The sequence below is a fragment of the Neovison vison genome, chromosome 6 (assembly GCF_020171115.1).
Source record: "Neovison vison isolate M4711 chromosome 6, ASM_NN_V1, whole genome shotgun sequence".
NCBI lineage: Eukaryota > Metazoa > Chordata > Mammalia > Carnivora > Mustelidae > Neogale > Neogale vison.
The window spans coordinates 132834983-132850041 of NC_058096.1; the positions used below are offsets into that span (position 1 = coordinate 132834983).

General features: G+C 38.2%; 1 protein-coding gene across 1 annotated transcript in view; it reads right to left on the reverse strand.

Annotated features, from left to right (window-relative positions):
* COL6A6 (collagen type VI alpha 6 chain) overlaps window positions 1-15059 on the reverse strand; it is a 117004-nt gene that overhangs the window by 59587 nt on the left and 42358 nt on the right. The window contains exons 18-22 of the mRNA XM_044252401.1: window positions 13947-14012; window positions 12693-12746; window positions 4770-4805; window positions 3779-3841; window positions 2077-2139 (exon numbers count right to left, since the gene is read on the reverse strand). Of these exons, the coding sequence (XP_044108336.1) occupies window positions 2077-2139; window positions 3779-3841; window positions 4770-4805; window positions 12693-12746; window positions 13947-14012 (282 nt within the window). The remainder of the gene's footprint in view (window positions 1-2076; window positions 2140-3778; window positions 3842-4769; window positions 4806-12692; window positions 12747-13946; window positions 14013-15059) is intronic.

Below are 15059 nucleotides of genomic sequence, written 5' to 3' on the forward strand. Positions count from 1 at the left end.
CATAAATTAATAAGCCTTCAGAACACTGTCAACAGAAATAACATGCTTTTTTCTAAATGTATATACTAAGAAAAAATTAAAGTCTTCAGTTAAAAAACACTCCTGTGAGGAATGCCTGGGTGGCTCAGTTGGTTAAGCATCTGACTCTTGATATCAGCTCAGGTCTTCATCTCAGAGTTGTGAATTCAAGACCCATGTGGGGCTCCATGCTGGGCATGAGCTTACTTAAAAAACAAAACAAAAGGCACTCCTGTTATTCCACTTAAGAGGCTAGTTCTTAAGCCTATGTCAGTGGATTTATAGAGCCAATAGAGAATAACATTCTCTTGTATACCTGGTAGTGTTTGTCTCCTGTGGTTTTCCTTTGGAAACAACAATTTTGAGATCCCATTCATCATATCCTGAATATAGAAAATTCTACACATCTTTGAAATAGCACTTTCACTGTGTTGACAAGGGTATTTCAAGAAAAGCAAGCAAAGAAAGAAAATCATGGTTTCTAGCCAGATAAATGGAAGAGGTAGAGAGAAGTGGTACCTTTTGACTATAGTAGGCAATGCCAAGAGGTTGAATGATTTATAACTATAACTAATCTTGCCAGAGCAAGATTAAAGGGGTCTCACTCAGACAAGTACACTACAGGGCAAATGGAATAACTTATTTGAGCAACAGTCACTTGGATACAATTTTGGTTTCTAGAAGAAGAGAATTACCAAGTTCTTTGGATTTCAACCCATCTACATCTTAGTATTTTATATAAACAGATGAGATAATCACCTGATATGTGTTTCCCTTGGCATTTGTTGATTTTTTTTTTTTAAATTCTAACTCATGGTGCCAGCAAGTTTTTAATGATTCAGGATGTGAATACAAAACTGTTACTTTTCAATTAGTTCTACAATGAAATTTTTAAAGTTTTCATGCTGTTTGAAGGAGTACATTCATCAAACTGGGAACAAGTATTCCGATGAGCAGTAATTAATAGGGTTTAAAATATTGCATCAAGAGATCTGGGTTTATGCAAATAGCTTCTTAAATATTTTGATGATGAACATGGTCACTTATGTGTTGGACCACTGCCTGATGGACACAAAGGAATATATTCCCTTTATCCCATTAGTCAAGAGCATGTCCCAATTGTGTCTCATTCATTCATTTACTTATTATATAATAAGTAAATATTATGATATAATAATAATAACTATTATGTTTATTATATAAATACTTGTTGTGCTCTACCGTATGGCAGCCCTGTCGTTCTAGGCTCTGGGATATAGTACAAGTAAGACAAAGTTATGGCCTTCAGGGAGTTTACAGTGTAGAAGGGGAGACAAAAAGCTAAACAAATATAATAACAGTTAGGCAAGGCCACATCATGTAGGGATCTTCTACTCAATGTGTGGTCTGGGAACCAATAGCATCAGTACTGACCAGGAGCTCACTGGAAGTGTAGAACCTCAGGACCCACCCCAGACCTACTGATCAGAATCTACACTTCAGCAAGTTGTCCAGGTGATTCTCAGACTCTTTAAATTTGGTGAAGTGATGTGGGAAAGTCAGTCCCAGCACTGGGTCTGTCTACTAGAATCGCCTGGGGAAGAACTTAAAATTACTGATACACTGGCCTTAGCTTCAGAGATTCTGATTTAAATGGTCTGGGGAGGTTCCAGGTGGTGGAGTGTTTTATAATTTTCCCAGGAGATTATCATGTTGTAGCTAGGTTGAGGAGCACTGAAGAGGGTTGCACTCTTGGTGCAATGGGAAGCCCTTGAGGAGATCAGGGGAGTGGCATGACCTGATTTCTACAGAGGAGGAATTTTTAACCCACAGTAATGGCTGAGATGTTGAGGCAAAGAGGGCTATAAGCCATCTTCCACCTCTGTGTCTGACAGAAAGCCCACCCTGCAAGGTATAGACCACAATATGATGTGGCTTTCAATCACAATGAACACTAAACTCAAAATTTTGCTGGTTCACAGGCAGTAAATAACTCCTTCTGCAGAAAAGAAACTGCAAGGACATCCATATGAAAGCCAGGATCAAAGCCAGATGCAGTCATTTTCTCTCATTACATACCTGAGGACCTTTACTTCCCAGACCTCCATTCTCGCCTTTCACACCAGTCTCTCCTCTGGGACCCTACATACATACAGAGCATACAGAGAATTAAAGCATTATTTTCTTTCTAGAAGAGAACACTTGAATGTTAACTTGGATATTAAAGATGGACATGATAAGTAAGTCACACGGACAGAAACTGAAAAGAGAACTCTATTCGTGTCCTTGGCTCTGTCTTGACCTGTGAGCTCTCCTTGTGTGTATACAAAGGTCCAATTTGTAATTTAGGCCACCGGGGGCACTTAGAGTCGACTGAACAAATAGTACACAGTTGAATTTTTCAGGATTGCTTTCTAATCATCCTAAGCATCTTTAGACTCCAAATGCATATATTTCTTATGTGATAAAGAAAATAATCCCGAATTACATAATCTGAAACCAAAATATTAAAAAGAATTTTCTGTTCAATGATCACACTGAACACTGGTCATAAGATATAGTATGTGGAAAAATGAAATCTGGATATTTCTACTTCTAGAATATTACATTGCCTATTAATTGTGGCCTCTGTACATTAGGCAGAGAAACCGTCATGCTGTGTTTGGTTTTTCCATTTCCTTTTAAATTATGTCACAAAAGAAGAGTCTATAAAGTGAAAGAAGGGATGTTGTTGTATTATTTGTTTAGCATGAAATAAAGCCAGCCAATCCATCTATTGAAATGTTTCCCCACAACCCCAGTGGCAAATGTCTCACTTGAAGATAAGAAACGTGAACTTTCCTCAGCAGGCAAGTAAAACAAACAAACGAAAAAACCCAATCAAGTTCAAAAGAGACAGAGGTCCAAGGGGGCAGGCTGTTTACTGCTCTGAAATCTTGGTAAAAATGTGAACACAATTTCTCATCTGATGTCTAAGGATATTTCACCCAACTTCCACGTACCAAGCTGCCAACACAAAATAGTTACTTTTTTTACTATGTGGATTAAAACTTTGAAAAATTATAGAAACTTTGCTTGTCCTGCAGTTAGGAAACAGCAAATTTTTTTCTCAAGATTTCAAAACTAAGTTTGGAGAGAAAAAAATACGTTCTAATTGTCTATAGTCTGACCTCCTTTCCTTCACCTCAGCATTTTCTAGGACTTCCTTTCCCTTCTCAGTATTATTCCAGGCTACATTTTGCTCTTTCTGGCACATGCTTCTTTCCCCTCATGTGATTGCTTTTAAGAGCCAACCATGGTTTATTCCTTGCAAAGGAAAAAGTGCTGGAGGCAGCTCTCTGGGGAAGTGAGCAAGAAGGCAGGCTGAGTGCCACACTATAGATCACTCCGCTGAAGACTTCAGCTGTATTTAGAACAATTCTTTCCTAGAGTAGAGCCAGTTTTTTCTACCACACAGTCATCCAGATATGTGTGTTCTGGGTTCTTACTGTGCTGCATTGACCAAAATTCCCAGGTTGGAGGCTCAACATTTTCTTTGGTTCAAGGTCTCCTCTAGATATTCTAGCTAGCTTGAACTCATTGCACAAGGGCCCTACCCAGCATGTTCATTCTCTTTTCGTCTCTTGACAGGACAAAATTTAAAGGAGACCAAATTCTGGTCTTGTTGCTTCCTTACTTTATTTCCCTGAAAACACTTCAAACATCTGTATTTCTGCAAAGAGGTTTGAAGACTCCAGATTCTTCTTTATGTTCTCAAACCCTGATTAGTTCTGATATGTACCTGAGGGCCTTTAAGTCCCCATGAGCCTTCAAGTCCATCTGGGCCCGGGATACCTATTTTCCCCTGTGGTGAGAGAGAATCAACCTGTTAACATCATTTCCTGAGAATTTTGTTTCCTTTATGTACAAGATAATATACTGTTAACCACGATGTCAGTGCAGGATCTTTGGCAAAAAAAATGAAAGATAAAGAAATAAAAATTTTCTATAATCTCTTCAAGCAGAGACAACCACAGTTACTATGTTGGTATATTTTCTTTCAAGTTTTTATACATATACACACTCACACATTCCTTTTTTTCTGTAATGTTTGTAATGTATTTCACTTGGGCATTTGGCCTGAAGAAACTCAGTTAACATTTTCTTCAAGGGGCACCTGGGTGGCTCAGTGGGTTAAAGCCTCTGCCTTCAGCTCAGGCCATGATCCCAGGGTCCTGGGATCGAGCCCCATATCGGGCTCTCTGCTAGGCAGGGAGCCTGCTTCCCTTCCTCTCTCTGCCTCTCTCTGCCTACTTGTGATCTCTCTCTGTCAAATAAATAAATAAATCTTTAAAAAAAAAATGTCCAGACATCTTACAACACTATATTCAAATAGGTTAAATATCTATGGGTCAAAATTTAAGCAGTATCTTCACATTGCCCTTGAACTCTTACAGAGATAAGAATTCCAAAGAAGAGGAAGGATTAAAAAGCATAATTTAGTCAACTATTGGGATAGCCTAAGTTTATGCCCCATTTATTATACAGATGTGATTGAATGTCCCTTGCTAATTGTCTTTTCCTAGATCTCAGAGGAATTTCTCAACACAATTACAATTTGAGTTCTGGAAATTGTAGCCTAAAATATTTCTAACATTTTATTCCACAACCAATATCATCAAAAAGTGAAAGAACTTTAGTCTTGAAAGAGGTTTCTCAGAGCCTTTATTCTTATTCCTTGATTGGACACAGGATACTTATCATTTGGAGTTAAGAAAAAAAAATCATTATACCTGTGGGCCTGTATGTCCCCTTCGGCCATGAGCTGCCTAAAATAGGAAAGGTAGGTACCATTAACTCTGAAAAAAAAAAATGCTTTTTATATTTAAATTAGTAATGAACACCTTAAGGCACTCACTTTATTTTTTTTTTAAGTACCCACATATTGCTTGAAACATTTAATTATCCACTGCACCAGGACAGTAAAATGTTGCCAATTCTGAATTTCTTATCCTAGGGCAATAGGTTATTAAAATCACAGAGACAACTGAAACCTGTACATACTTAAGAGAGCAGTTTGTGTTCAATAATTTGTCCTCCCCTAAACTATTACTAGAGCTTATCACAAGCTCCAAGATTGGCTGATTTGAATTTAATTTCTTTGCATTTTTCCAAAGTACTATCAAGTAAGCCAAAAATCAGGAATGGAGTGGCCACAAGGCGGGAAACCAGAGGAAAAACTGGGAGAGTTGACTCATTTGAACTTTATTATAGATTAATTTCAGAAACTAAAGATAACCAGACTAATTTTACCCTCTCCCCGCTAAAAAGCCAAAAAATAAGTTATCTGTCAAAAATCAGAGAATCAGCCCAAATATTCAGAAGTTCTCAATTCAGTAGGTTAATGAAATAGTCAATCAAATTAATAGCACTACATAATCAAGTAGAATTTCCCTAATACTCTTTCATATGTAAGGTCAGGGCCTGGATATATTTCAGATCAACAATCTGAAATCACACAGATGTTTTATTGTCTAACTTAGGAAGACCTAGAACAGGATGTCTCAGTAAAGTCATAGCAAGACTGACACCAGGATTTGCAAAACTCAGTATATTATCAGATGACATTTTTTTGATGGAAATTTGAAATTGTTAGATCAAAATTCTACGTGAGGACAGTACTGCAGATTCTAAAGTCTTCTAATCATATTCCAGTTAAAATCTATTGTTATTTAGGAAACAGACTGTGTATATCTGGAGAAATGGAGACCTATCTCTTTAACATTTTGAGATGAGAGTTTAAATCCTCTCAGTCAGAGCGAGGAAGAGAAGCTCTCTCGAAGGGTTTATCTGTTCTGGTTCAATTCTTCAGTCACATCCAGAAAAACACCTGCAAATAATCTGTTACCTACAAAGCATATTGTATGAGAACCACAGGAGCATAAAGATTTTACACTCATATGCATACACACATAGTTCTTCACCTCAGAAGACCCTCATATTTTGGGTTTGGGGTTGAAGAGATAAATATTACAATATTTACAAGGCATAGTATGGCAAATGCCATAAGAAAGGGGAAGATGGAATATCGGTTAATGCCCTTCAACAGACAAATGGATAAGGAAGATGTGGTCCATATACACTATGGAGTATTATGCCTCCATCAGAAAAGACGAATACCCAACTTTTGTAGCAACATGGACTGGACTGGAAGAGATTATGCTGAGTGAAATAAGTCAAGCAGAGAGAGTCAATTATCATATGGTTCCACTTATTTGTGGAGCATAACAAATAGCATGGAGGACATGGGGAGATAGAGAGGAGAAGGGAGTTGGGGGAAATTGGAAGGGGAGGTGAACCATGAGAGACTATGGACTCTGAAAAACAGTCTGAGGGTTTTGAAGGGGTGGGGGGTGGGAGGTCAGGGTACCAGGTGGTGTGTATTATAGAGGGCACAGATTGCATGGAGCACTGGGTGTGGTACAAAAACAAGGAATACTGTTATGCTGAAAATTAAAAAAAAAAAAAAAGCAATTATATCCAGTTTGTCAAATTAAGAAAATATTCCTAGAGGGAGATTGTTTTTAAAAGTTTTTTTTAAAGTAATCTCTACACCCAAGGTGAGGCTTGAATTCACAACCCCAAGACCAAAAGTCTCATGCCCTACTGACTAAACCAAGCCAGATACCCTGAAAGATACTTTTGATATGGGTTTCACAGAATGTTAGGAGTTTGATGGGTAGATGAAAATGAAAATGAAAGAAGTCTTTCTAATAAAGGTTATAGCCCAAGTAATGAAGTAGAGGCAGGAAAACAGGAAGTGTATTTGATAGTGTGTATTTGACTATTTCTGGGTCAAAGGTGTGAGGAAAGAGGGGAGTAGTAGGATTACTAAACTGAAGGGTTCATACTCCCTTTATCAAAACCACTGGGGCCCTTAGAGCAGAAAATGTGCATGGCCAGACTTGGGCTTTAAGTGGATACACCTGGGTATGGTAGACACAACTGAACCTATTTTCAGGCAAAATAAAGGGCTTCCTATAGGATATGATTTATGGGATATAAAACTGGACCTTACATCCAAAAATCTTTCTCTGGTCCACTGTCACAGTGTTTGAAATAATATCAAGAAACATTTGGTGTCTGCATCTTTCAAGTTCGACTTTGAAAGGGGCTCTCAACATTGAGCTCCTGCTCCCTAGAGGCACTGGGGTTGACTGGTGGTAAGTAAAAACTGACTTCTGTCCCTAGGCAGGAGTTAATAAGCTCCTCCTAACAGAGGAGACAGACTTTAACCCTCTTTTATGCAAATAATGGAAACCTCTCTGGAAGTCTTCACCTAGGGCTTTCATAATGGCTACTTGGGATTTAAATTTCAAATGGAAAGCATGGGTTTGAGATACCTTGGGTAGGTATGAAAAAACTGAAAGAAAACAAGGAAATGGGGGAGATTATTTTACACTTTTTAAAAAAATTTTTTTTTTTTTACATTTTTTCATGTTTTAGATGGGAAAGATTAAATCCCCAAATGTCTTCATGGGTCTGCCCAGGGGCTTGCAGTTGTCCGGTAACACATCCACACGGTCTAACTTATCTGTGAAAGGACATGTGAATGAGCACATCAAGAAAGAAAATATCCCCAAAGTCATCCTGCAAGTAAGAAGACCTAGAACAGGATACTCAGTCTTGTTGGGCCCTTGTAGCCTGGCTTTCTGATGGTTTCCCAGGACCCATTTTCCTGGATAGGTATAGACTGATTTGAGACACAGTCCTCAGGGAAAAAAAGCAGGACACTCATTTACAATGATGGCTGACTGCCTGCCTGGGGGCACTTCTGGCTGCCCCTTAAAGTAGTGCCAAGAGAGTTGAAAAGGGAAAAGCATAACTAATAGCCCTCTAGACTGAATAGGACCGAAGGCCATGTTTTAGTATGAGACTAGGGTTGCTTCTCATTATCCATGGCACAAGAATCTGTTCTAATTCTCAGTGAAGTTTGGGTCAGAAAGAACCAATCTCCCGTTCCTACCTTCTGCACCAGTGCTGTGGCTTTCTGGTCCTGATCCTACTCCCCTGACCCTCTCAGTCCAGCCCATTACAGACTGCTGGCAGAGCTTGTTATCCCTGAAGTTCCATCCCTCTCTCAATAATGGTTTCAAACTGCAAGAGGGGGATTTACAAACCCCCCTCACTGGCAATGTCTGGAGACAGTTTTTGTTGTCACAAGTTGGAGGTGTTGCTGACACCTCATGGGTACAGCCAGGGATAACACTATACATCCTACAATGCACAAAACAACTCTGCACAACAAAGAATTACCTGATCCAAAGTCAATAATAGGTTGAGACACCATCTCTTGAATCTTAACATGATTCTAGGTTCCTTGAGAGTAAGAACTAGGTCTTATTTGATTTTGTAGCTCAGAGTTGGTCAACCGTTATTATTTCCCTGCTTGCCACACCCTACCACCATCCTCCAATCACTTTTCAGTTCAGCAGAATCTTGTTGCACAAAGGAGTCCTCAATAGTTATTATCTATCTACATTTTTAAAAAATTCTTCCTTCTTTCCTTCCCTCCCTCCTTTCTTTCTTCATTTTTATTATGTTAGGCACTATACAGTATATCATTAGTTTTTGATGTGGTGTCCAGGCCTCATTGTTTGCATATAACCACCAGTGCTTCATGCAATCTGTGCCCTCCTTAATTTCAGAGTTTTTCAGTTAGTGGTATAAATTTTTCTTCTTTCTGAAAGGATAATGACTTTACCATTATTATAAATATGATAGAGGCTGATCTTTAATTATTCAAAAGTAGAAAAAAAACCAAACATTTAAGTCATCCCAAATCCTATGTAGATAAATCTATTGTTAACATTTGGCAATCATGATTCCCGCCATCTTTTTATGCATGTTTACAGACAGAGTTCTAAATATTTAATTAAGAAAGGATCATGGTACTTATGCTATTATAAAATTAAAATGTATTGAATTTTACTTGAATTTAATAGAACAACAAAATAAATGGGGGCTGTATTGCCTGAATTTTCTAAGGCTGTATCATATTAATTACTCTTATGTACAAAGGACTACCCAGGTGGTATGAAAATCTTGGACCCCTGGATTTCCCTCAAAACTCTACCTATTCTACTGCTCTCCCTTTTGGCCCTGATCATTGTAAAGAAGGCTGAAGACAGCCTGGGTTTTCCTTCTTTTGGAAATTCTTGGAGTTTCTTCCTTTACATAACAAGTTTGGTAATTTCACTAGGACGTACCTCAGTATTAATGTTTTTGTATCAATTTTTTTCTGAGTCAGAAGATGCCTTTTATCCTGCACATTTGAGAATTTTATAAGGAATTCTCTTTATTATACTTCTGGATATTTTTTACAATATCCAGAACTGCAAATTGTACAGTTGTTGACTCTCCATTGTCTGTCTCTATCATTGCTTTTGTAGTTTCTTGATTACTATATGTCCAACTACATTTTCAGTCTGATTTATTCTTATTTTTTTGTTGCTCATAACCTATATTGCACACTGATCACCCCCAAACACTACCAGCTTGCTTTCTTCACTTTCTATCATCTTGTCAGTTCCTTAGACTCTTTTTAGAACAATTGCAAAGCCCTATTTTTTTCGAGACTTTAGAGAACTATTTGCCAGAGTCGTTCTGTCTTTTCCTTGAATAATTCCCCTCCCGGTGAGGGTTTATTTGCCCTTTGCTCATGTTGTTTTCCTCTTCTTTCTATGCATAAGTCTTAATAACCATTTGATAATGAAGATTAATAATATTTCTGATTATTAATCACTTTTGAAGAGGGCCACCTACTTACTGAGTAACTATATGTGGTGTAGCAGGACCTAGGTCAGTGGCTTTGATATAGATACGTTGTCTCAAACCTTTCTCACCATGAAGTATTTCTTTAACTCATGCTACCTCTCCCTTCAAATCTGGTCATTTAAGAGATTCTTGGAACTCACATAAAGCCCCTTAAATCACAGCTTTACAACAGTCACTGTTTCTTCAATCTTTGCTGCCTCCATGGACCAGACTGCTGGTTGTAGATATTAAAAATGAAATATTCTTTAGTTTCCCATGATTTCTGCTTCTTCTGTTACACTTTCTATGGGCATATTCTCTGATCTTCTCAAAACCCGAAAACTTCTTTTAGAGAAATCTGATCCCTGACGAGGTCTGAAGTATAGATATAAGCTTTCCAAAGCTTCCCTTCATTAGGCTCTAGATTTAAAAAGAACTGGCCGATATTTGTCATCACATGTGGTCACTCTTTGTTAACCTCTAATTTCTTGTGTTGTTTTTGGTAAGTTGCACAAGAAGGAATAGGAAAAGAAAACACATGGACTTTGCCATCTTTAGCTGGAAGTCCCAATTTTACTCCTGAATGACACTGCTGAATCTATAGCACAAATGGGGACACATTTCTCGGGAGCTGTGCAGTTTTAACAATACATGGTGATACTGTGTTAGACTCTAGAGAGACTATAGCTTCTATAAAACAATAAAAGCACACATCCCATGCCAGGAAATCTTGGATGATATTCTTTAAGTTCAAAATATTTTCCCAGGGTATGTAAGCGGGCTACACCCTTTTAGAAAGAGAAATGAATAGCAAATGTATTGCTTTATCTTTAGGTGCATTAACACAGCAGCAATAATAAAGTGTTTTCCCAACAACTAAATTCTGCATGTTTTAAATATAACTTCTGTTTCCATTTCCATTTTCTCTGCCTAGCAAAGAAGAGGTGTTCCAAGTTACAAAAATATTTTCTTGATGAAGTGTAATAGGTGGTTCTATGTACTTCTGCTCAGAAAATACAATGCATAAAAAATGCAATATATCAAACTAGTTCTTATCTGTGCTCAATAAATAACATAAAGAATTGAGGAGGGAGGTGGAGGAAATTGAAGAAAGCTAGATAACGAAGAATGGAAAGAAAATGCTGCAAAATGAAAAAAAGGCAGGTCTAATATAGAACGTAATGCAAGTATTTAAGTGTATTTAATTAGTCATCTCTTATCAGATAAAAATTTTGTTTTATAGTTTCTGTGCTCTTCCAAGTAGTCGGGCACAGAAACTTTTTAAAAAAGTACTTATTGAGGGGCACCTGGAGGCTCAGTGGGTTAAAGCCTCTGCCTTCAGCTCAGGTCATGATCTCAGGGTCCTGGGATCGAGCCCTACATCGGGCTCTCTGCTCAGTGGGGATCCTGCTTCCCCCTCCCTCTCTGCCTACCTCTCTGCCTACTTGTGATCTCTGTCAAATAAAAAAAAAAAGTACTTATTGAAAAAATATGACAAAACAAATAAATTAGACCCCAAAAGTTTGCATAAACAAATGATCCAATTTCATTCTAATTTTTCCACAGTATGGGGTTCCTCAAAAAATTAAACATAGAGCTACCTTATGATCCAGCAATTCCACTTCTGGGTTTATATATCCAAAGGAAATGAGAACACTAATAAAAGAGGTATTTGCACCCCTGTGTTCACTGCAGCATTACTTACACAATAGACCAAACATGGAAGCAACCTAAGAATCCACTGAAGAATGAATGGACAAGGGATGTGTGAGATATAGACAGAGATAGAGATATATAGATAGATATAGATATATAGATATCAGAATATTATTCAGCCAATTAAAAAAAGGAGATCCTGTCATTTGTGACAATATGGATGGATCCTGGTGGCATTATACTAAGTGAAATAAGTCAGAGAAAGACGAATGCTGTATGGTCTCATTAATATGTAGAATCTTAAAAATATTAAAAAAAAAACCAAATAACTCCAAAAACTTGACTTCTAGACACAGAGAACTTTCAGTAGTTGCCAGAAGTAAGGAGTGGTGGATGGATGAAATGGGTAAAATGGGTCAGAAGGTACAAACTTCCAGTCATAAAATAAATTATAGGAATGTAATGTACAGCATGGAGACTATAGCTAATAATGCCATATTATATATTTGAAAGTTGCTAAGAGAGTAGATCTTAAAAGTTTCAGTATAAGGAAAAATTTGTAACTACACATGGTGCTGTTAACTAGATTTATTGTGGCAATTGTTTCACAGCCACAGATACATATCAAATCATGTTATACACCTGAAACTAATATGTATCCACTAAATCTCAATTAGTACTCTACATATATGCTTTAGGACTGAGCACAAATAAAAACTAGTTTAGTACACTGTATTTATTATGCATTGTATTGTTTGAGAAGTTTATAGGATTAGCTATTATACTCCACCAAGAACATGTTTTTGTGTCCTGGAACACACATCTTCACAAGGCAGTGAATATAGAAGAACAGAGGACTTACACTAGGACTGACTTTCCTAAGCAGTCATAAAATTTGGCAGAAGAATGGAGTCTGGGACTCAAAATGACATACTGGCAATGGCAATTCGTGCAGTGAGAAGGCCAAACTTTCACCACTCTTCCCCTAGTTGGCTGCTTTTTTGCTCTCTTTGCCTAGGCGTTTCTCCTGATCAGTAACTTTCCTTGCAACCAGCACCTTCCTGCCTCTGCTTTATCGGGGCTTTCCACATGTGGTCTGCCAGCTATGTTCGCAGAGCTTTCCCAAGTGTCCCCAAGGTAGCGAGCCCCAGCAGAACCATCCCAACCCCTCCCCACAATCAGCCATTTTTATCACAATATAGGCTACCAGAGCAGTGGGTCTCCTTGTCTAGAAGGGCTCTTACTGTCTTTCTTCTGGAGCCTGGTGTTCCAGGAGGGCCTGGCCAGCCTCTTCTACCCTGTCAAACGAACAGACAGATGGGCGACAGTAATTAGGCAGCACTGACACATTTCCTCTTCAACATCTGCTTGTGCTGCAGGGAAAGTGGATGCATACACACTAACTAGGGAGTAATCCTCCCTCTGGATGTGGATTGCTTCCACTGGTAATAAACCATATGTCTATGCAGGAAATGAGGAACTACAGGACAAAATGCTAATGACATGACTTTATCTGTTCATCACCACTGTCTAACTTGTCTTTGGGTGTAAGTTATAGAGTATCTGAATCAATCTATCCTCACTGTGTTGCTACAGTGGATAATGACGCATGCGTCAGGTATGGCTATGACTGGTTTGGATTTCTACCTAGAGACTTCTTGTTCCGTTTGGCTAACCTGTGTAGATTAACAGCTGCATGTGAATAAAATCTCACGATACTCATATGTCTTCCCAAAATAGAAAAGGAAGGAAAAATTGTGAGTGTATACTGAAACATGAGACTTACAATTACCACTTAGTAAAAATGGCAGGTAGCATTACCTAAGGGTTATGATGTGGCAAGGTCAGTCACTGAATTCCCATCATAACCTTCAAAAGTAGGCTACTTATCCTATTTTGTAGATGAGAAAATTGAGCTTTACAGAAAATGGCCCAAGGCTAAAGAGCCGGTAAGGCACAGAGCATGAGGGCCTGTCCCCAAAGTAAAGTTCTTTCCACTACCTCAGACCTCTCCCCCTCTTCTCATCAAGAAGACTGAGAGAAACTCATGTTCCAGATAATTATGCTTTTTAAAAATTCTGAACAATAAGGTTAGATTATCACATTGTCGTTTGTGAGATTTCATGAGATTAATCCCAAGAGATTTACCTTAGTTTATAAGCTATATAGATCTACCAGATCTTTTCCTTTTTATCATGTACTACAAATAATATGAAGTCTTCTTAGGGTATGTGACTTCTGTATCCTGGGAAGGACAACAATTTACTGGCTTCTTTCCATCAGCTAGCCCTACATTTTAAGTTGGGGCTTAGATGTTTGCATTCATAAATGCTTGGTGAAGCAAGTCACCCCAAATTCAGAAGAACAAAAGAATGTTTTTTGAATCCTAGAGTAGCAGATAAGGAGGAGGAAAAGATATATTTGCTCCTAAAAATATATTTGCTCCTATCAACTATGTACATCATTGCACGTTTTCCTTCAAATGTCCACATAATTACTTGTCTTCCACGTTGTCCTTTCAAGCCCTTAGGTCCTTCTATGGTATTGTCAAATCCAGGAACTCCCTAAAAAACAGAAAACAAAAACTTTGAACATCTCTCCCTAAAAATGTAACTGCCTATAATACATTTACTCATTCCCCTTGAAAAAAAATGGACAAAGTAAGTCCAATCCATTTAAAAGCATAGATAGGCAAAAATTACAAATGGCTGCACATGATTTCTTTTTGTCCCGTGTTCCGCATTATCAGAAGAGAGTGGAGACATAAGGTGAGTTTGTCTGTGTATGTGGGTGGCGTGGGGGAGCAAGAGCTCACCATAGAAGGCATCGCCAAGAGAAGCAAGTGTGACATGGTTTGTGTTTAACAATTCTCATCCTGGTTCTTGAGGTACTCCTTCTCACTACTGCCACCCCTTCTCTTAATGTTTGCTCTTCTTTCTTGGGGTCTATACGAGTTTATACTTGAGGTTGTTAGAATTTTACTCTCCCCTACTTTTGGGAGAAGGGAGACATCTGTAATGGGTTCCACCATAAGAACATAAGTACACTGAGAAGCCCTGAGGACTGTATCTGCCATTCAATCTCTTTCTTCTCCTGGACACCTGGTAGCCTTCTAGCCCCATATGTTCACTGCTACTTTTCCAGTTTTCAGAAAATTCTGGAATCTTGAGTTTCCCCCAGTACCTGTACAAACATTCTAGCAGGAACTCATTGTGGGATATTAACCTTCGCAGGCCAAACTGAAAGCTTTCTATCTTGGATAGTTAGGACCATCGATAGGGCAGTATCACCATGATGCTGGGACAATCAATTGAGCCAGTCAGTTCAGTCAATGCTCCAATAAATTGAGAGGGGACAAGAATTATCCAGTCCTGCTGAGTGCCAGCTGCTGGGCTGTTCAGCTGATAGCAGCCCAGATTAACTTCATCAATCAATAAGTAATTTGAGATCACCAACAGGGACATGTCATTGTTCCAAATACTTAGAAAGATTTTTAAATAAATAGTTTCTATGCTTACAGAGTTTGTAGGATATCAGAGAGAAAAAGATGAACTTAGAATTTACTTTATAGCTGAGATTACCAGAATTTATGTGAAAAATTCATTCTCTCC